The sequence below is a fragment of the Canis lupus genome, chromosome 27, assembly GCF_011100685.1.
Source record: "Canis lupus familiaris isolate Mischka breed German Shepherd chromosome 27, alternate assembly UU_Cfam_GSD_1.0, whole genome shotgun sequence".
NCBI lineage: Eukaryota > Metazoa > Chordata > Mammalia > Carnivora > Canidae > Canis > Canis lupus.
This window is the reverse complement of record NC_049248.1, coordinates 215,255-238,963: the sequence shown is the minus strand read 5'-3', so window position 1 is coordinate 238,963 and position 23,709 is coordinate 215,255. Positions and strand designations below refer to the sequence as shown.

The window sequence follows — 23,709 nt, the reverse complement described above, 5'->3', positions numbered from 1 at the left end:
AGCTTTAGTCTTTTTCAACATTCCTTTAGCTATTTGGGGTCATTTCTGGTACCACACAAATTTTATTTTTATTTTATTTTATTTTATTATTATTTTTTAAATTCTTAAAAAAATATATATTGTATATTTTTTATTGGAGTTTGATTTGCCAACATATAGTATAACACCCAGTGCTCACCCCGTCAAGTGCCCCCCTCAGTGCCCATCACCCAGTCACCCCATCCCCCTACCCACCTCCCCTTCCACAACCCCTTGTTCATTTCCCAGAGTTAGGAGTCTCTCATGTTTTGTCTCCCTCTCTGATATTTCCCACTCATTTTCTCTCCTTTCCACTATAATCCCTTTCACTATTTTTTATATTCCCCGTATCAACGAAACCATATAATGTTTATCCTTCTCCGATTTACTTACTGCACTCAGCATAATACCCTCTAGTTCCATCCATGTTGAAGTAAATGGTGGGTATTTGTTGTTTCTAATGGCTGAGTAATACAAATTTTAGAATTATTTGTTCCAGCTCTGAAAAATGTTGATGGTGTTTTGATAGGGATTTCATTGAACATGTAGATTGTTTTGTGTAGCATAGACATTTTAACAATATTTGTTCTTCCAACCCATGAGTGTGGAATATTTTTCCATGTCTTTGTGTCTTTATCAATTTCTTTCATGAATATTCTATAGTTTTTGGAGTAAGATCCTTTCCCTCATTGGTTAGGTTTTTTTTCTAGGTATCTTGTGGGTTTTGATGCATTTGAAAATGGGATAGATTCCTTGATTTCTCTTTCTTCTGCCTCATTGTTAGTGTATAGAAGAAATGCAACTGATTTCTGTGCATTGATTTTATATCCTTCCCCATTGTTGAATTGCTGTATGAGTTCTAGCAATTTTGGATGCTGTCTTTTGGGTTTTCTACATAGAGTATCATGTCATCTGCAAAGAGTGGAATTTGACTTTTTCTTTTCCAATTTGAATGCCTTTTCTTTATTTTTTTAATCTGATTTCTGAGGCTAGGGCTTCCAGTACTATGTTCAACAAAAATGGTGGGAGTGGGCATCTCTGTTGTATTCCTGACCTTAGTGGAAAAGCTCTTAGTTTTTCCACATTGAGAATTATATTCACTGTGGGCTTTTCATAAATGGCTTTTATGATATTGAGGTATGTTCCCTCTACCCTAACAATGTGGAGAGTTTTAATAAAGAAATTGTTTTTTTCTTTGAAACACTTTGAAACAATTGTCAATTGTTTTTTCTGCATCTATTGAGAGGATAATATGGTTATTGTCCTTTCTTTTATTAATGTGGTGTATCACATTGATTGATTTGCAGATGTTGAACCATCCTTGTATCCTAGGAATAAATTCCATTTGTTCTGGTGAATAATCCTTTTAATATACATTTATTGGCTAGTATCTTGGTAAGTATTTTGACATTAATGTTTGTCAGACATATTGGTCTGTAATTCTCCTTTTTGATAGGGTCTTTGTGTCTGGTTTTGGGGTCAAGGTAATGCTGGCCTCATAGAATGAGTTTGGAAATTGTTTTCCATTTCTATTTTTTGAAACAACTTCAGAATAATAGGTATTAGCTGTTCTTTAAATGTTTGGTAGAATTCCCCTGGGAAGCCATCTGTCCCTGGACTCTTGTTTCTTGGTAGGGGTTTGATGATTGCTTCAAATTCCTTGATGGTTATTGGTCTGTTCAGGTTTTCTATTTTTTCCTGTTTCAGTTTTGATAATTTGTAGGTTTCCAGCAATGCATCCATTTCTTCCAGATTGCCTAATTTGTTGGTGTATAGTTGCTCACAATATGTTCGTATAATTGTTTGTATTTCTTTGGTGGTTGTTGTGATCTCTCTTCTTTCATTCATGATTTTATTGATTTGGGGCCTTTCTCTCTTTGTTTTTTGATAAGTCTGGCTAGGGGTTTATCCATCTTGTTAAATCTGTCAAAGAACCAGCTCTTACTTTCATTGATCTGTTCTATTTTTCTTTTGGTTTCTATATCACTGATTTCTGTTCTAATCTTTATTATTTCTCTTATGCTTGATGTAGGCTTTATTTGCTGTTATTTATCCAGCTCCTTTAGATGTAAGGTTAGGTTGTATATTTGAGACCTTTCTTGTTTCTTGAGAAATGCTTCTATTGCTATATACTTCCCTCTAGGACCACCTTTGCTGCATCAAAAAGGTTTTCATTTCCTTGTTTCCATGCGTTAAAAAAATATTCTTTAATTTCTTGGTCAACCCATTCCTAATCTTTTGTAAGATGCTCTTTAATCTCCAGGCATTTGTTTTCTTTCAAATTTTCTCTTGTGATTGAGTTCAAATTATAAAGCATTGTGGTCTGAAAATATGCAGGGAATAATCCCAATATTTGGTACTGGTTGAGACCTGATTTGTGACCCAATTTGTGATTTATTATGGAGAATATTCCATGTGCACTGGAGAAGAATATATATTCTGTTGCTTTAGGATGGAATGCTCTGAACGTACCTGTGAAGTTTATCTGGTACAGTGTGTTATTCAAAGCCCTTGTTTCCTTTTGATCTCCTTAGATGATATCCCCATTGCTGTGAGTGAGATGTTAAAGTCCTCGGCTATTAATGCATTATTACCAATATGCTTCTTTAAATTTGTTATGAATTGATTTATATATGTGGCTACTCCCAAGTTACGGGATAAATATTTACAATTGTTAGATCCTCTTGTTGGATAGGCCCTTTTATTATGATATAGTGTTCTTCTTCATATCTTTTTTTATAATAATAAATTTATTTTTTATTGGTGTTCAATTTGCCAACATACAGAATAACACCCAGTGCTCATCCCGTCAAGTGCCCCCATCAGTGCCCGTCACCATTCACCCCCAACCCCCGCCCTCCTCCCCTTCCACCACCCCTAGTTCGTTTCCCAGATTTAGGAGTCTTCTATGTTCTGTCTCCTTTCTGATATTTCCTTTTTTTTAATAAATTAATTTTTATTGGTGTTCAATTTACCAACATACAGAATAACACCCAGTGCTCATCCTGTCAAGTGCCCCCCTCAGTACCCATCACCCATTAATCCCCACCACCTGCCCTCCTCCCCTTCCACCACCCCTAGTTCATTTCCCAGAGTTAGGAGTCTTTATGTTCTGTCTCCCTTTCTGATATTTCCCACACATTTCTTCTCCCTTCCTTTATATTCCCTTTCACTACTATTTATATTCCCCAAATGCATGAGAACATACACTGTTTGTCCTTCTCCGATTGACTTACTTCACTCAGCATAATACCCTCCAGTTCCATCCACGTTGAAGCAAATGGTGGGTATTTGTCGTTTCTAATGGCTGAGTAATATCCCATTGTATACATAAACCACATCCTCTTTATCCATTCATCCTTCGATGGACACCGAGGCTCCTTCCACAGTTTGGCTGTTGTGGCCATGCTGCTCTGAACATCGGGGTGCAGGTGTCCCGGCGTTTCATTGCATCTGAATCATTGGGGTAAATCCCCAACAGTGCAATTGCTGGGTCGTAGGGCAGGTCTATTTTTGACTCTTTGAGGAACCTCCACACAGTTTTCCAGAGTGGCTGCACCAGTTCACATTCCCACCAAGAGTGCAAGAGGGTTCCCCTTTTTCCACATCCTCTCCAACATTTGTGGTTTCCTGCCTTGTTAATTTTCCCCATTCTCACTGGTGTGAGGTGGTATCTCATTGTGGTTTGGATTTGTATTTCCCTGATGGCAAGGGATGCGGAGCATTTTCTCATGTGCGTGTTGGCCATGTCTATGTCTTCCTCTGGGAGATTTCTGTTCATGTCTTTTGCCCATTTCATGATTGGATTGTTTGTTTCTTTGGTGTTGAGTTTAATCAGTTCTTTATAGATCTTGGAAACTAGCCCTTTATCTGATATGTCATTTGGAAATATCTTCTCCCATTCTGTAGGTTGTCTTTTAGTTTTGTTGACTGTATCCTTTGCTGTGCAAAAGCTTCTTATCTTGATGAAGTCCCAATAGTTCATTTTGCTTTTGTTTCTTTTGCCTTCGTGGATGTATCTTGCAAGAAGTTACTGTGGCTGAGTTCAAAAAGGGTGTTGCCTGTGTTCTCCTCTAGGATTTTGATGGAATCTTGTCTCACATTTAGATCTTTCATCAATTTTGAGATTATCTTTGTGTATGGTGCAAGAGAGTGGTCTAGTTTCATTCTTCTGCATGTGGATGTTCAATTTTCCCAGCACCATTTATTGAAGAGACTGTCTTTCTTCCAGTGGATAGTCTTTCCTCCTTTGTCGAATATTAGTTGACCATAAAATTGATGGTCCACTTCTGGATTCTCTATTCTGTTCCATTGATCTATGTGTCTTTTTTTGTGCCAGTACCACACTGTCTTGATGACCACAGCTTTGTAGTACAACCTGAAATCTGGCATTGTGATGCCCCCAGCTATAGTTTTCTTTTTTTTCTTTTTTTTTTATTGGTGTTCAATTTACTAACATACAGAATAACCCCCAGTGCCCGTCACCCATTCACTCCCACCCCCCGCCCTCCTCCCCTTCCAACACCCCTAGTTCGTTTCCCAGAGTTAGCAGTCTTTACGTTCTGTCTCCCTTTCTGATATTTCCCAAACATTTCTTCCCCCTTCCCTTATATTCCCTTTCACTATTATTTATATTCCCCAAATGAATGAGAACATATAATGTTTGTCCTTCTCCGACTGGCTTACTTCACTCAGCATAATACCCTCCAGTTCCATCCACGTTGAAGCAAATGGTGGGTATTTGTCATTTCTAATCGCTGAGTAATATTCCATTGTATACATAAACCACATCTTCTTTATCCATTCATCTTTCGTTGGACACCGAGGTTCCTTCCACAGTTTGGCTATCGTAGCCATTGCTGCTATAAACATCGGGGTGCAGGTGTCCCGGCGTTTCACTGCATCTGTATCTTTGGGGTAAATCCCCAGCAGTGCAATTGCTGGGTCCTAGGGCAGGTATATTTTTAACTGTTTGAGGAACCTCCACACAGTTTTCCAGAGTGGCTGCACCAGTTCACATTCCCACCAACAGTGTATGAGGGTTCCCTTTTCTCCACATCCTCTCCAACATTTGTTGTTTCCTGCCTTGTTAATTTTCCCCATTCTCACTGGTGTGAGGTGGTATCTCATTGTGGTTTTGATTTGTATTTCCCTGATGGCAAGTGATGCAGAGCATTTTCTCATGTGCATGTTGGCCATGTCTATGTCTTCCTCTGTGAGATTTCTGTTCATGTCTGTTGCCTATAGTTTTCTTTTTTAAAATTCCCCTGGTTATTCAGGGTCTTTTCTGATTCCACACAAATCTTGAAATAATTTGTTCTAACTCTCTGAAGAAAGTCCATGGTATTTTTTAAAATTTTTATTTATTTATGATAGTCACACACAGGGAGAGAGAGGCAGAGACACAGGCAGAGGGAGAAGCAGGCTCCATGCACTGGGAGCCTGACGTGAGATTTGATCCCGGGTCTCCAGGATCGCGCACTGGGCCAAAGGCAGGCGCCAAACCCCTGCACCACCCAGGGATCCCAAGTCCATGGTATTTTGATAGGGATTGCATTAAACGTGTAAATTTCCCTGGGTAACATTGACATTTTCACAGTATTAATTCTGCCAGTCCATGAGCATGGAATATTTTTCCATCTCTTTGTGTCTTCCTCAATTTCTTTCAGAAGTGTTCTATAGTTTTGAGGGTATAGATCCTTTACCTCTTTGGTGAGGTTTATTCCTAGGTATCTTATGCTTTTGGGTGCAATTGTAAATGGGATTGACTCCTTAATTTCTCTTTCTTCAGTCTCATTGTTAGTGTTTAGAAATGCCACTGACTTCTGGGCATTGATTTTGTATCCTGCCACACTGCCAAATTGCTGTATGAGTTCTAGCAATCTTGGGGTGGAGTCTTTTGGATTTTCTATGTAGAGTATCATGTCATCGGTGAAGAGGGAGAGTTTGACTTCTTCTTTGCCCATTTGAATGCCTTTAATGTCTTTTTGTTACCTGATTGCTGAGGCTAGGACTTGTAGTACTATGTTGAATAGCAGTGGTGAGAGTGGACATCCCTGTCTTGTTCCTGATCTTAGGGGAAAGGCTCCCAGTGCTTCCCCATTGAGAATGATATTTGCTGTGGGCTTTACGTAGATGGCTTTTAAGATGTTGAGGAATGTTCCTTCTATCCCTACACTCTCAAGAGTTTTGATCAGGAATGGATGCTGCATTTTGTCAAATGCTTTCTCTGCATCAATTGAGAGGATCATATGGTTTTTGGTTTTTCTCTTGCTGATATGATGAATCACATTGATTGTTTTAGGAATGTTGAACTAGTAGCCTTGCGTCCCGGGGATGAATCCTACTTGGTCATGGTGAATAATCTTCTTAATGTATGTTGTATCCTATTGGCTAGTATCTTGTTGAGAATTTTTGCATCCATGTTCATCAGGGATATTGGTCTATAATTCTCCTTTTTGGTGGGATCTTTGTCTGGTTTTGGAATTAAGGTGATGCTGGCCTCATAGGACTAGTTTGGAAGTATTCCATCTCTTTCTATCTTTCCAAACAGCGTTAGTAGAATAGGTATGGTTTCTTCTTTAAACATTTGATAGAATTCCCCAGGGAAGTCATCTGGCCCTGGACTTTTGTGTCTTGGGAGCTTTTTGATGACTGCTTCAATTTCCTCCCTGGTTATTGGCATGTTCAGGTTTTCTATTTCTTCCAGTTCCAGTTTTGGTAGTTTGTGGCTTTCCAGAAATGTGTCCATATCTCTAGATTGTCTAATTTATTGGTGCATAGCTGTTCATAATGTGTTTTTAAAATCGTTTGTATTCCTTCATGTTGGTAGTGAACTCTCCTTTCTCATTCATGATTTTGTTAATTTGAGTCTTCTCTGTCTTCTGTTTAATAAGGCTGGCTAATGGTTTATCTATCTTATTAATTCTTTCAAAGAACTAATTCCTGGTTTTGTTGATCTGTTCCACAGTTTTTCTGGTCTCTATTTCATTGAGTTCTGCTCAAATCTTTATTAACTCTGTTTTTCTGCTGGGTGTAGGATCTATTTGCTGTTTTTTCTTTAGCTCCTTTAGGTGTAAGGTTAGCTTTTGTATTTGAGTTCTTTCCAGTTTTTGAATGGATGCTTGTATTGCGATGTATTTCCCCCTCAGGACTGCTTTTGCTGTATCCCAAAGATTTTCAATGGTTGTATCTTCATTCTCAATAGTTTCCATGAATCTTTTTAATTCTTCCTTATTTTCCTGGTTGACTCTTTCATCTTTTAGCAAGATGGTCCTTAACCTCCACGTGTTTGAAATCCTTCCAAACTTCTTGTTGTGATTTAGTTCTAATTTCAAGGTGTTATGGTCGGTCTGAGAATATGCAGGGGAAGATCCCAATCTTTTGGTATTGGTTCAGATCTGATTTGTGACCCAGTATGTTGTCTATTCTGGGGAAAGTTCCATGTGCACTTGAGAAGAATGTGTATTCAGTTGCGTTTGGATGTAAAGTTCTATAGATATCTGTGAAATCCACCTGATCCAGTGTATCATTTAAAGCTCCTGTTTCTTGGAGACATTGTGCTTAGAAGACCTATCGAGGGTAGAAAGCACTAGATTGAAGTCTCCTACTATTAGTGTATTATTATCTAAGTATGTCTTAACTTTGGTTATTAATTGATTGATATATTTGGCAGCTCCCACATTCGGGGCATATATATTGAGGATTGTTAAGTCCTCTTGTTGGATAGATCCTTTAAGTATGAGATAGTGTCCCTCTTCATCTCTCACTACAATCTTCGGGGTAAATTTTAGTTTATCTGATATAAGGATGGCTACCCCTGCTTTCTTTTGAGGACCATTTGAATGGTAAATGGTTCTCCAACCTTTTATTTTCAGGCTGTAGGTGTCCTTCTGTCTAAAATGAGTCTCTTGTAGACAGCAAATAGATGGGTCCTGCTTTTTTATCCAGTCTGTTACCCTGCGCCAATGATGGGGTCATTAAGCACGTTTACGCTCAGAGTTACTATTGAAAGATATGAGTTTAGTGTTATCATGATATCTATTCAGTCCCTGTTTTTGTGGATTGTTCCATTGGACTTCCTCTTTCTATTACAGAATCCCCCTTAGTATTTCTTGCACAGCTGGCTTCGTGGTCACATATTCTTTCAGTTTCTGCCTATCTTGGAAGCTCTTTATCTCTCCTTCTATTCTGAATGAGAGCCTTGCTAGATAAAGTATCCTTGGCTGCAGGTTTTTCTCATTAAGGACCCTGAATATATTTTGCCAGCCCTTTCTGGCCTACCAGGTCTCTGTGGGGAGGTCTGCTGTTAATCTAATATTTCTCCCCATAAAATTTAGATATTTCTTGTCTCTTGCTGCTTTAAGGATCTTCCCTTTTTCTTTTGAATTTGCAAGTTTCACTATTAAATGTCGAGGTTTTTAGTGGTTTTTATTGATTTTAGGGGGGGATCGCTCTATTTCCTGGATATGAATGCCTGTTTCCTCTCTAAATTAGGGAAGTTGTGAGCTCTGATTTGTTAAAATACATATTCTGGACTTCTGTCCATTTCAGCACCCTCGGGAACCCGAATTATTATTACTTTTTTAAATAAATTATTTTTTTATTGGTGTTCAATTTAACAACATACAGAATAACACCCAGTGCTCATCCCGTCAAGTGCCCCCCTCAGTGCCCATCACCCATTCACCCCCATCCCCCGCCCTCCTCCCCTTCCACCACCCCTAGTTCATTTCCCAGAGTTAGGAGTCTTTATGTTCTGTCTCCCTTTCTGATATTTCCACACATTTCTTCTCCCTTCCCTTCTATTCCCTTTCACTATTATTTATATTCCCCAAATGAATGAGAACATACACTGTCCTTCTCTGATTGACTTACTTCACTCAGCATAATACCCTCCAGTTCCATCCACGTTGAAGCAAATGGTGGGTATTTGTCGATTCTAATGGCTGAGGAATATTCCCTTGTATACATAAACCACATCCTCTTTATCCATTCATCCTTCGATGGACACCGAGGCTCCTTCCACAGTTTGGCTATTGTGGCCATTGCTGCTCTGAACATCGGGGTGCAGGTGTCCCGGCGTTTCATTGCATCTGAATAATTGGGGTAAATCCCCAACAGTGCAATTGCTGGGTCGTAGGGCAGATCTATTTTTGACTCTTTGAGGAACCTCCACACAGTTTTCCAGAGTGGCTGCACCAGTTCACATTCCCACCAAGAGTGCAAGAGGGTTCCCCTTTTTCCACATCCTCTCCAACATTTGTGGTTTCCTGCATTGTTAATTTTCCCCATTCTCACTGGTGTGAGGTGGTATCTCATTGTGGTTTGGATTTGTATTTCCCTGATGGCAAGTGATGCAGAGCATTTTCTATGTGCATGTTGGCCATGTTGATGTCTTCCTCTGTGAGATTTCTCTTCATGTCTTTTGCCCATTTCATGATTGGATTGTTTGTTTCTTTGGTGTTGAGTTTAATCAGTTCTTTATAGATCTTGGAAACTAGCCCTTTATCTGATACGTCATTTGCAAATATCTTCTCCCATTCTGTAGGTTGTCTTTTAGTTTTGTTGACTGTACCCTTTGCTGTACAAAAGCTTCTTATCTTGATGAATTCCCAATAGTTCATTTTTGCTTTTGTTTCTTTTGCATTCGTGGATGAATCTTGCAAGAAGTTACTGTGGCTGAGTTCAAAAAGGGTGTTGCCTATGTTCTCCTCTAGGATTTTGATGGAATCTTGTCTCACATTTAGATCTTTCATCCATTTTGAGTTTATCTTTGTGTATGGTGAAAGAGAGTGGTCTCATTTCATTCTTCTGCATGTGGATGTCCAATTTTCCCAGTACCATTTATTGAAGAGACTGTCTTTCTTCCAGTGGATAGTCTTTCCTCCTTTATCGAATATTAGTTGACCATAAAGTTGAGGGTCCACTTCTGGGTTCTCTATTCTGTTCCATTGATCTATGTGTCTGTTTTTGTGCCAGCGGAACCTCAATTAAAAGTAGATTTTTCCTTCTGAGGCTATCTTTTCATTGTTTTTCTTTTTTCCTCAGTTTCCCTCCTTGACATCAACTTGTCCTCTGTGTCACTCACTCGTTGTTCTACCTCGTTAACCCTCGTCATTAGGACTTCTAGTTTGGATTGCATGTCATTTAAAATTTTTATTTATTTATTTACTATTGTCATACAGAGAGAGAAAGAGAGAGAGAGGCAGAGACATAGGCAGAGGGAGAAGCAGGCTCCATGCACTGGGAGCCCGACGTGGGATTCGATCCCGGGTCTCCAGGATCGCGCCCTGAGCCAAAGGCAGGTGCTATACCGCTGCGCCACCCAGGGATCCCTGGATTGCATCTCATTTAATTGATTTTTAATTTCTGCCTGATTAGATCTAAATTCTGCAATCTTGTAGTCTCTTGAATCCTTATGCTTTTTTCTAGAGCCACCAGTCGCTTTATAATAGTTCTTCTGAATTGGCTTTCTGACATTGAATTGTAATCCAAATTTTGTAACTCTGTTGGAGAAAGGACTGTTTCTGATTCTTTCTTTTGAGGTGAATTTTTCTTTGTAGTCATTTTGCTCAGTGCAGAGTGGCCAAAAACAAGTTGTACTTGATAGAAGGGCAAACTCTTCTCACTGTAGCATTCCAGCTGTTCTCTCTTTAGATCTCAGGTCGAATTCATAGGTTTTCAGAATGATTTGAAAGTTGTCTAGGTAATTTGGTGGGGACAGGTGACTTGGGGAATCCTACTTTTCCGCCATCTTGCCACCTACTCCCGGAGGTGCCTTTGGATCTAAAATGTGTCTCTTACACACAGCATATGAATGGATCTTGCTTGTTTTATTTTTTTAACCCAATCTGATATCCTATGTCTTTTGGTGGAGCATTTAGTCCACTTCTATTTAGATTAATTACTGAAAGACATAAATTTCGTGCCATGGTTTTTTAAATTTCATTTTATTGGAGTTCAATTTGCCAACATATAGCATAACACCCAGTGCTCATCCCATCAAGTATCCCGCTCAGTGCCCATCACCCACTCACCCCCACCCCCCGCCCACCTCCCTTTCCACCACCCCTTGTTCGTTTCCCAGAGTTAGGAGTCTCTCATATTCGGTCTCCCTCTCTAATATTTCCCATTCATTTTCTCTCCTTTCCCCTTTATTCCCTTTAGCTATTTTTTATATTCCCCCAAATGAATGAGACCATATGTTTGTCTTTCTCCGATTGACATATTTCACTTAGTATAACCCTCCAGTTCCATCCATGTCGAAGCAAATGGTGGGTATTTGTCATTTCTAATGGCTGAGTAATATTCCATTGTATACATAGACCACATCTCTTTATCCATTCATCTTTCAATGGACACCAAGGCTCCTTCCACAATTTAGTGCCATTGTATTACCTGTAAAATTGCTGCTTCTGTAGATTGTTTCTGTTCCTTTCTTATCTGTGTTACTTTTAGGCTCTCTCTTTCTGAAAGGATCCCCTTTAATATTTCTTGCAAGACTGGTTTAGTGATCCAAATTCTTTTAGCATACGTTTGTCCTGCAAAATCTTTATCTCTCCTTGTATTCTGAATGACAGCCTTGCTGGATAAAGTATTCTCAGCTGCATATTTTTCCCATTTAACAAGTTGAATTTATCATGCCAGTCCTTTCTGGCTTGCCAGGTCTCTGTGGATAAGTCTGCTGTCAGCCTTATGTTTCTATCCTTGTAGATTAAGGACGTTTTGTCCTGAGCTGCTTTCAAGAGTTTCCGTTTGTCTTTGAAATATTCAAGCTTCAGTATTGTATTTCGAGGTGTTGATCTGTTTTTATTGATTTTGGTTCTCTGTGTCTCCTGCAGAATACTTGTTTCCTTCTCTAGATTAGAGAAGTTCTCAGCTATAATTTTGCTCAAATAAACTGTCTGCCCTCCCTCTTTCTTCTTTCTCTGGCATGCCAAATATTCTCATATTATTTCACTTTGTGGTGTTACTTATCTCTTGAATTCTCTCCTTCATGATCCAGTAGTTATTTCTCTCTCTTTTTCTCATTTATTAAATTTTCCATCATTTTGTTCTGTATCAGTGACTTTCTCTTCTGCCTCCTTTATCCTAGCAGTTAGAGCCTCCATTTTAAAAAAATCACATCTCAGTTATATCTTTTTTATTTCAACCTGATTAATATTTAGTTTTTTTGTTTCTCCAGAAAGGGGTTCTCCATTGTCTTCTATGCTTTTTTCAAGTCCTGCTAGTATTTTTGTAGTCATTGTCTTGAATTCTAGTTCTGACATCTTACTTATATCCATACTGAATAAGTCCCTAGCTCTTGTTCTCTCTCTCTCTCTCTCTCTTTTTTTTTTTTTGGTTGAGTCCTTCTTTTGTCATTGTGTCCGGAGAAGAATAGATGAAAGACAGCACAAAGGATAAAAATGGCAACAATCCAGAAATATATACACTAAACAGCTAAGAAGAGATCAACTAAGAAGCTACAGAAAAGAAGAAAAAAAGGAATAAAATCACACAGAAGGTGAACAAAACAGAGCAATAAATTAGATCCTGCATGTATTTTGATCTATTAGAAAAACTAAATCCCAGAATTGTAAAGAAAGAAAAACTTATGTGTATACAAAAATAAAATTGAATACAGTGAAAGGAAGCCAAAAATTAAAAATAGATATATAAAACATAAATTAAAAAAGGAGTTGCTAAAATAAGAAATCAGTTGGAATGGAAAAAAATTTAAATGAAAAACTAAATCATGAGAAAGAAACATGCTTAGTGCTGGAATTCTGCAGTTCTCTATGATCAGTAAACTTGGTATTATCCAGATGTTCTTACCAATATTCTAGAGCCTGTTGCATTGATTCTCATGTATCTTTGCTTGGGCAGTATTGCGCTCCCTTTGCCAAGGGAACCATGCTCAGTATAATCAGCTCTCAATTGCTCTCTGTGGCTTTTGTTCCCTGAAGGCTTTGAGCACCAATTTGAGGGATGAAAATAAAAATGCTGGTGCCCAAATCTCCAGCCTTGGAGCTGAAAGCTCATGTCCCCCACTCCTCAGTGTGCCCTCAGGGAAAAACAGTTAATCACTCTTGTCTCCCTGGTTTCCTTCCACACTCCAAGCTCACCCAGCCTGTGATGGAACATTTTTATCTCAGGCATGAGACCTTGTTTTGAGTCTCCAACTTTACAAACTCTTGCGGTGGCATGCACCCGCACTGCCTCTCCCATGTCATGGAGGGTGGTCTTGCTGCTGTTCTGCCTCTTGCTGGGCCCCTCCTTGGAGAGTAGTCACCCAACCGTGCAACACTTCATGATTTATGGCAACACCAAACAGAAAACCCACTCCTTGGGCTCACTGTTGGCAGCTGGGTTCCCTGATCCAATGCTTGGGAACTCTTTTGCGCTCAGCCACCCCCATTCTTTTTGTGGCCCTGGGGATCCTGAGACACACTGTTCCACCTAGGATTCTGCCCTCCTTCGCCACCTGAGCACCTTGCAGGCAGGGACGTCCCTCACCAGAGCAGACTTCTAAAGGTTCCAATTTTGCACTCTGCTGCTATTATCACTCTCCAGTATTGTCTTACAGGATTTATCTTCTGATATATCACCTCAGATTCACTTCTCTACACCTCCTACCTTGCAAAGAGTGGTCATTTTTGTATTTGTACATTTGCAGCAATTCTTTTCTTAGATCTCCAGTTGAATTTGCAGATGTTCATAGTGATTTGATAGCTATCTAGATGAATTCCAGGGACCAGGCAAAATTAGGGTCCCCTATTCCTCCGCCATCTTACCTCTCTCCTCCTGGATGAGGTTAAAACAGGGAGACTTTGTAAGTTTTTTTTTAAGTTGAGTTTCTGGGTTAGCAGTGACATTGTATACCAGAGGTGATATTTGAAATGATTTCAGGAGCAGGAGTAGGCCTGATTATGTGAAAAATAATGATGTAGATGAAATTTGTTTTTGAAATCCTTTTATAGTCTTCTGGTTTTTATCTTTTCTTTCTTCTGAACATCTTCCTTAGATGCCCATTCTCTGTCACTTTCTGGTTATCTGTGATCAATTCTCCCTTTATTTAGATCAGTGTTTGGCAAACTTTTTCTGTAAATGGCCAGAGAGTAAATAAGGCTGTATGGGCCATAAAGTCTCTGTTGCAAGTCCTCAACTCTAACCTGTAGCAAGAAGCAGCCACAGACAATACCTCAGTGAATGGGTGTGGCTGTGTTACAGCTAAATTCATTCACAGAAACATGGTGATGTTTGGCTAGTGGGCTGTTGGTTTGTCAACCCCTGACAGAGATGTCACCTAGTAGGAGATTAGTGGCTATTTTTTCAAGTTATCCATTTTCCCCCTCTGAGGTATTGGATAGATGAAGACTTGATCCAACAACCAGAAACTTTTCTGATGCTTGTGCCATCATGAATTAATAAATGGATCCATTGACTATAAATGATTCATCTCTGTTATGCTGATGCATTTTTTTTTCTTTCTAGGCGGGAAACTGCTTACCTTCTGGTTTACATGAAGATTGAGTCCTAATGGATGTACCCTAGACCTTCAGAGACTGACAAAGTTTCATTTTCCTTTCTATCCCTGGATTTGCTGACTCTTTTGAGATTTTGCAGTGAGAAGAAATATCATTTTCAAATTGTGTAAACTTTACATATAATCAGGGGTAATTATCAAATATTCGACAGTGACTTTGCATGGGTCTTGATTGGCCAGAATGGAGACTTCCACCTGTGGACCCCAGTCATATGGCTGGAGCAGGGGCCTGAATGCTGCCTGCTGTGGAAGGCATCAGTTCTTTAGTTAGGGGAGTGCAAGAGTCCACACGCCCCTGGAGGAGGAGAAACCAGGCCAAAAGTGGTAGTGGGAGGCTCTCAGGTGGCAAGGGGCAGTGGTAGGGATGTATTTCTGTATTTTACAGCTAGCGTGACTGTCCTGGTATGTACTGGCAGGATATTACATTTGTTTATGATTTAAAACAATTTTAGAACCCATATCAGTTCTGTGAAAGTCAAGTGTTTTTTAATTGTTATTCATTTATTTGACAAATATGTATTGATCACCTGCTCTCCATAAGATGGTGTGCTAGGCACCAGAGTGAATAAAGGTCTTTTTCTCAGAAGGAGTTTGCAGTTTAATGAGGGGGGAGTGTGATTAAATACATCAAAAAACTTAAGGTCTACAGAATTTAAAGACAGAAAATGCTACAGAAATTCAAAGGACAGTAAAATATTTCTATTGTGGATGGAAAGAGAGATAGGATGGAGGATAATCTGTTCACACGAGTAAGCATACTCAATGGCATAGCTTAAAAAGGCAAGGTTCAAGATTCAAAGATTACCCACAAACCTGGCTTCCCTCTACCAAGGAAACAGTGGAGACTGATAAGGCTGGTGGGTAGGTAGCGCTCAGAATGGAGAAGGTCTTAAGTAAGAAGTTTGGATCTAATTTAATAGGTAATGAAGAAGTGTTGAAGGGGTTCAAAGAGGAAAGGAACATATGGTGCTTTTGGCTGTTGGGGGCTGGTGACATGAATTAGAGACAGAGATGGTACTGTGAATGGAAAGGTGTTCATAGTCACTAGAGCCATTTTGAAGAAAGAATGTATGTGGACAGCAAGAGAAAAAGGGCCCAGGCAGGACTCCAGTACCAACCAGGAAGGTGAGGAGGGTAGACATTACTATCCCCATTTTACAAAAGAAGAAATTGAAACATTCAGATGTTTAATGACTTGCTCAAGATTTCATACTTGATAAATGGCAGAGTCAAAACTTCCAACATAAAATGTGGATAATTTATTTTTATTGGCAAAAAGTTAGCAATGCAATAATAAACTCTCAATGTAAAATGTTCAAGCATATAGAAATACATAGAATCTCTTCCTTAGAGCAAACCATTGTTAAACAGGTATATAATTAGCTTCCTAGAACTACCATAACAAGTTATCACAAAATGAGTGGCTTAAAACCACAGGATTTTTTCTCTCTTACAGTTCAGAAAGCTAGAAGTTCAAAGTAAAGTATTGGCAAAGTTGGTTCCTTCCGGCACCTCTGAGGGAGGTTCCATGCTTCTCTCCTAATTTCTGGTGGTTGCCAGTAGGCCTTGTCATTCATTGACTGGTATCTAATGTCACACCATGTCTCCATCTTCACATGGCCTTTTTCCTGTATGTCTTCATATGACCTTTGTATACCAATCATTGCATTGAGGGCCCACCCTAATCCACTGTGACCTCATTTTTACTTAGCTGATTATATCTGTGAAGACTCTGTTTCCATATAAGTTCACATTTTAGAGTTCCAGAAAGACATGAATTTTTGTGAGACACTATATAATGCAGTACAAGGTGTGTATGTCAACAGGCTGTTTTCTATGCATTTGCATACATATATCACTTATATGATTTTTACATAATAAATTATTCATTTAACAGTGCCCTAGAAAATCCTCTTGCAAAAGTTGTGTTTTATTCCATAGATAGAGTATTATATTTTTAGATTCCCATCTATTGGTGAATGTTAAGGGCATTTCAATTTCTTTAGTATTTAAAAAATGCAGAATAAATGACCACCTTTAGACATATTTTTTGTGCATGTATAAATATTTCTGTGGGTACTGAGAAGTGAAATTATTTAGGTCAAGGACATGAGTATCTAGGGCAGCCCGCGTGGCTCAGCGGTTTAGCGCCGCCTTCAGCCCAGGGCCTGATCCTGGTGGGATTGAGTCCCATGTCAGGCTCCCTGCATGGAGCCTGCTTCTCCCTCTGCCTGTGTCTCTGCCTCTCTCTCTCTCTCTTTCTCCCTGTGTCTCTCATGAATGAATAAATAAATACAAATCTTTAAAAAAAGGACATGAGTATCTAAAAATAGTAATAGATACTGCTAAATTGATGCTGATTAACATCAGTTACTTTTGGGCGTCTTTTTTCTTAAAGTAGGCTCCATGCCCAGCAATGGAGACCACCATGGGGCTTGAACTCCTAACACTGAGATCAAGAGCTAAGCTTAGAATAAGAGTCAGATGCTTAACCAACTGAACCATCCAGGTGCTCCTAGGCTTCTTCTTTCCCAAGTTTTTATTTAAATTCCAGTTAACATGAGGAAGAGCCAAGATGGTGGAAGAGTAGGGGTCCTCATTTCAGCTAGTTCCCTCAATTTAGCTAGATGACTATCAAGCTATCTTGAACACATATGAATTCAACTTGAGATGTAAGGAAAGAATGGCTGGAACTCTACAAATAGAGAAGTGCCCACTTTTTGTAAGGTAGGACTGAGAAGAGAAAGGGGAGAGAGAGCCTTTGTAAGCTGCCACAGAAAAGTGATGCAGCCCTGGAGCTCAAAATCAGGACCTATAGAAATCTCCTGTGAGAGATTTCCCTGCCTGAAAGGTGTGCAGTGGTGAAGTGGGGCAGAATTGCAGGTGGGACAATGGGGTCTCAATATCCCAGGAGCCACAGAAAGAACAGGGGTGCCTGATCCAGCATAGTTCCCAAACACTGGAGCAGGAAATGAGTTTAGGTTAGCTAGCTGGGAGGGGGCTCTCAGCATGTTTTTCCATAAATCACAAACTGTTATGTAGGGGATTGAGTGACCACTCTCAGTGTTGGGTCCCTCCAAAGGACTGCAGTGCATCAACACTCTGCCTTTTCCAGGAGTGTTGGAGTTGTACACACTTCATCGGATGAATGCTCTTAGTGCCAGGGCCCTGCAATGGACAGAAAGGAGATGACCCTCTGCTTCCTCAAGGAGGGGCTGAGTGGGTGTTTGCACAAGGGGGCAAAAGCTCTCCTTACCAGAGCCCTGCAAATTGCACAAATCAGTGTTCCTCTGCCTTCTTTCAGGTAGGATCTTGGTGGGTGGCCAACAGGAATCTGCAGAGTCTGGCACACACTCCAATCTTGTAGTTCTGAGTCTAGATCGGGTGCAGCTATTTTTATTTTCACCCTCTAAAGAGGCACAGAAAGCCTTCAGGGGACAAAAGCCATACACACACACACACACACACACACACACACAAAACACTGAGCCCGGCCCCCTGGCAAGTAGTGGTGCAACTCTACCCAGGCACACACACCTGAGAATCAGTGCAGCAGGCCCCTCCCCCAGAGAACCAGCTGGAAGAATAGATGCAAAGCAAGTTTACTGACCAAAAAGGACTGTAAAACTCCAGGGCTAGGGGGAAATAGTATATAGAACTTGAGTTTTTTTCTTATAATTTGTTTACCTTTCAGTTAAAAATATTCCACTTTCTTTTCCCTTTTCAACTAGTTTCTTATCAACTTTTTGTTTTTAAGTTTTTTTTTTAAAAAACTTTCATATTTTACAACTACATGTTATGGATATATTCTTCGTTTTTGGCTTCCTTTCACTGTATTCATTTAAAAAAATTTTTTATTGGAGTTCAATTTGCCAACATACAGCATAACCCCCAGGGCTCATCCCGCCAAGTGCCCCCCTCCCTTTCACTGTATTCAATTTTATTTTTGTATATATACAGTTTTTTGCTTCCTTTATAATTTTGAATTTTAGTATCTTCTAACACAGAGACCAAAATATATTCAGGACCAACTGGATCACCCTGTTTTGTCCATTCTGTGAGATTATATCCTGCCCTGTGCAGTTTCTTCTGACTCTGAGGGATGGAGGAGGAGGTCGGAGGAGGAGCGAGGAGGAGGAGGAGGAGGAGAGCGGAGGAGGAGGGGCGGAGGAGGAGGAGGGAGGAGAGGAGGCGGATGAGGGGAGGAGTGAGGGGATGAGGAGGCGGGGGTGAGGAGGCGGAGGTAGAGGAGATGATGAGGGGTATGGGGGCGTGGCGTCTGATTTCTATGTGCGTATTCTTCGGTTAGTATTCTTCTATCGTATTCTGAGTCTTAGTTTCTTTCTTCTTATTCTCTTCTTCTATTCTTCTTCTTCTTCTTCTTCTTCTTCTTCTTCTTCTTTTTTGTTTTATCTTTGTCTTTGTCTTTTTTATTTTCCTGTTCCTTACCTCTTCAGATTTATCTAGTGTGCATTTTGCTTAGGGTGTGGTTGATATTTTTTATTCTGTTCACTCATACAGTCCTTCTTCATTAGACAAAATGACTAGACAACAAAAGAAAGAATCAGACCTAATGGATATGGAGTTGAGTAAAATGTCGGAGAAGGAGTTCATAACAATTTTAGTTACAGGTTGGGCTTGAAAAAAAATCATAGGGGGATCCCTGGGTAGCTCAGTGGTTTGGCGCCTGCCTTCGGCCCAGGGCATGATCCTGGAGTCCCAGGATCAAGTCCCAAGTCAGGCTCCCTGCGTGGAGCCTGCTTCTCCCTCTGCCTGTGTCTCTGCCTCTCTCTCTCTCTGTTTCTCTCATGAATAAATAATAAAATAAAATCTTTTAAAAAAGAAAAAAAAATTATAAAACACTTAACGAGAAGAGCACTGGGTGTTATACTATATGTTGGCAAAATGAACTCCAATAAAAAACATACAAAAAAGAAAAAATCATAAAAGACTGTAGAGAATCTTTTCACCCAGAAATGAGATCTAATCATACTGAGATTAAATATACTCTGAGATGCAGTCTAAAATGAATGCTCTAACAGGGTAAATGAGAAGAAGAGAGAATAAGTGACATAGAAGACAAGTTGATGGAAAGGAAGTAAACTGAGGAAAAGAGAGAAAAACAATAACCCATGAGGAGAGGCTCTGAGAGATAATTGATGGTATGAAAAAAATCTGAATTATTGGAATTTATGAGAGTGCAGAGAGAGAGAGAGACAGAGGGCCAGAGGTATACTTCAGCAAATCATAGCTGAGAACTTCCCTAGTCTGGGGAAGCAAGTAGGCATTCATATTCAAGAGGTAGAGAGGACCCCTCCCAAAATCAATAAAAATAGAGCAACACTCTGACATATAATAGTAAAGCTTACAAATTTCAGAGAAAAAAAGAAAATCCTGAAAGAGACAAGATATTCCTAACATACAGAGGAAGAAATATTAGATAAACATAATATTAGATAAAATTAGATGTTCAGGAAATACAATAGCACTAAATTAATTTCTTTCAATAGTTACTCTGAACCTGAAAGGGCTGAATGCTCCAGTCAATAGGCACAAGGTAACAGACAGGATAACAAAGCAAGACCCATCTATATGCTTTCTACAAGAGACTCATTTTAGACTGAAAGACAACTTAAGACTGAAAATGAGGGGGTGGAGAACTACTTACCATATAAATTGTCCTCAAAAGAAAGTTGGGTGGCAATCCTCTTATCAGATAAATTAGATTTTTTTATCTTCTACATTTCTGATTCTTGTTTTTCTCTTTTGAGATTATATCAATTTTTTTTCTTTTTAAATATTTTGTTAATGTGAAATGCTGCAGCCACTCTGGAAAACTGTGCAGAGGTTCCTCAAAGAGTTAAAAATAGACCTGCCCTACGACCCAGCAATTGCACTGTTGGGGATTTACCCCAAAGATACAGATGCAATGAAACGCAGGACACCTGCACCCTTATTTATTTATTTATTTATTTATTTATTATTTTAATATAAATTATTTTTTTATTGGTGTTCAATTTGCCAACATACAGAATAACACCCAGTGCTCATCCCGTCAAGTGCCCCCGTCAGTGCCCGTCACCCATTCACCCCCACCCCCTGCCCTCTTCCCCTTCCACCACCCCTAGTTCTTTTCCCAGAGTTAGGTGTCTTCATGTTCTGTCTCCGTTTCTGATATTTCCTACTCATTTCTTCTCCCTTCCCTTCTATTCCCTTTCACTATTATTTATATTCCCCAAATGAATGAGAACATATAATGTTTCTCCTTCTCCGACTGACTCATTTCACTCAGCGTAGTACCCTCCAGTTCCATCCACGTTGAAGCAAATGGTGGGTATTTGTCTTTTCTAATGGCTGAGTAATATCCCATTGTATACATAAACCACATCTTCTTTATCCATTCATCTTTCGATGGACACCAAGGCTCCTTCCACAGATTGGCTATTGTGGCCATTGCTGCTAGAAACATCAGGGTGCAGGTGTCCGGTTATTGGCCTGTTCAGGTTTTCTATTTCTTCCTGCTCCAGTTTTGGTAGTTTGTGGCTTTCCAGGAATGTGTCCATTTCTTCTAGATTGCCTAATATATTGGCGTATAGCTGTTCATAATGTTTTTAAAATCGTTTGTATTTCCTTGGTGTTGGTAGTGATCTCTCCTTTCTCATTCATGATTTTATTAATTTGAGTCTTCTCTGTCTTCTGTTTAATAAGGCTGGCTAATGGTTTATCTATGTTTTAATTTTTTCAAAGAACCAACTCCTGGTTTTGTTGATCTGTTCCACAGTTCTTCTGGTCTTGATTTCATTGAGTTCTGCTCGAATCTTTATTAACTCTCTTCTTCTGCTGGGTGTAGGATCTATTTGCTGTTTTTTCTCTAGCTCCTTTAGGTGGAAGGTTAGCTTTTGTATTTGAGTTCTTTACAGTTTTTGGATGGATGCTTGTATTGCGATGTATTTCCCCCTTATGACTGCTTTTGCTGCATCCCAAAGATTTTGAATGGTTGTATCTTCATTCTCTTTTTTTTTTTTTTTTTTTTTTTATTGGTGTTCAATTTACTAACATACAGAATAATACCCAGTGCCCGTCACCCATTCACTCCCACCCCCCGCCCTCCTCCCCTTCTACCACCCCTAGTTCGTTTCCCAGAGTTAGCAGTCTTTACGTTCTGTCTCCCTTTCTGATATTTCCCACACATTTCTTCTCCCTTCCCTTATTTTCCTTTTCACTATTATTTATATTCCCCAAATGAATGAGAACATATAATGTTTGTCCTTCTCCGACTGACTTACTTCACTCAGCATAACACCCTCCAGTTCCATCCACGTTGAAGCAAATGGTGGGTATTTGTCATTTCTAATAGCTGAGTAATATTCCATTGTATACATAAACCACATCTTCTTTATCCATTCATCTTTCGTTGGACACCGAGGCTCCTTCCACAGTTTGGCTATAGTGGCCATTGCTGCTAGAAACATCGGGGTGCAGGTGTCCCGGCGTTTCATTGCATTTGTATCTTTGGGGTAAATCCCCAACAGTGCAATTGCTGGGTCGTAGGGCAGGTATATTTTTAACTGTTTGAGGAACCTCCACACAGTTTTCCAGAGTGGCTGCACCAGTTCACATTCCCACCAACAGTGTAAGAGGGTTCCCTTTTCTCCGCATCCTCTCCAACATTTGTTGTTTCCTGCCTTGTTAATTTTCCCCATTCTCACTGGTGTGAGGTGGTATCTCATTGTAGTTTTGATTTGTATTTCCCTGATGGCAAGAGATGCAGAGCATTTTCTCATATGCATGTTGGCCATGTCTATGTCTTCCTCTGTGAGATTTCTGTTCATGTCTTTTGCCCATTTCATGATTGGATTGTTTGTTTCTTTGGTGTTGAGTTTAATAAGTTCTTTATAGATCTTGGAAACTAGCCCTTTATCTGATATGTCATTTGCAAATATCTTCTCCCATTCTGTAGGTTGTCTTTGAGTTTTGTTGACTGTATCCTTTGCTGTGCAAAAGCTTCTTATCTTGATGAAGTCCCAATAGTTCATTTTTGCTTTTGTTTCTTTTGCCTTTGTGGATGTATCTTGCAAGAAGTTACTATGGCCGAGTTCAAAAAGGGTGTTGCCTGTGTTCTTCTCTAGGATTTTGATGGAATCTTGTCTCACATTTAGATCTTTCATCCATTTTGAGTTTATCTTTGTGTATGGTGCAAGAGAGTGGTCTAGTTTCATTCTTCTGCATGTGGATGTCCAATTTTCCCAGCACCATTTATTGAAGAGACTGTCTTTCTTCCAATGGATAGTCTTTCCTCCTTTATCGAATATTAGTTGCCCATAAAGTTCAGGGTCCACTTCTGGATTCTCTATTCTGTTCCACTGATCTATGTGTCTGTTTTTGTGCCAGTACCACACTGTCTTGATGACCACAGCTTTGTAGTACAACCTGAAATCTGGCATTGTGATGCCCCCAGATATGGTTTTCTTTTTTAAAATTCCCCTGGCTATTCGGGGTCTTTTCTGATTCCACACAAATCTTAAAATAATTTGTTCTAACTCTCTGAAGAAAGTCCATGGTATTTTGATAGGGATTGCATTAAACGTGTATATTGCCCTGGGTAACATTGACATTTTCACAATATTAATTCTGCCAATCCATGAGCATGGAATATTTTTCCATCTCTTTGTGTCTTCCTCAATTTCTTTCAGAAGTGTTCTATAGTTTTGAGGGTATAGATCCTTTACATCTTTGGTGAGGTTTATTCCTAGGTATCTTATGCTTTTGGGTGCAATTGTAAATGGGATTGACTCCTTAATTTCTCTTTCTTCAGTCTCATTGTTAGTGTATAGAAATGCCACTGACTTCTGGGCATTGATTTTGTATCCTGCCACGCTACCGAATTGCTGTATAAGTTCTAGCAATCTTGGGGTGGAGACTTTTGGGTTTTCTATGTAGAGTATCATGTCATCGGCGAAGAGAGAGAGTTTGACTTCTTCTTTGCCAATTTGAATGCCTTTAATGTCTTTTTGTTGTCTGATTGCTGAGGCTAGGACTTCCAGTACTATGTTGAATAGCAGTGGTGAGAGTGGACATCCCTGTCTTGTTCCTGATCTTAGGGGAAAGGCTCCCAGTGCTTCCCCATTGAGAATGATATTTGCTGTGGGCTTTTCATAGAT

At 39.6% G+C, this 23,709-nt stretch overlaps 1 protein-coding gene across 6 annotated transcripts in view; it reads left to right on the top strand.

The window, feature by feature from the left end:
• Positions 1-15,134, top strand: part of USP18 (ubiquitin specific peptidase 18) — a 75,731-nt gene extending 60,597 nt beyond the window's left edge. For all 6 annotated transcript variants that reach the window (XM_038576198.1, XM_038576196.1, XM_038576201.1 and 3 more), the window contains one exon: positions 14,497-15,134. In XM_038576198.1, coding sequence (XP_038432126.1) covers positions 14,497-14,542 — 46 coding nt within the window. In that variant the 3' untranslated portion in view covers positions 14,543-15,134. The remainder of the gene's footprint in view (positions 1-14,496) is intronic.
• The last annotated feature ends 8,575 nt before the right edge of the window (positions 15,135-23,709 follow it).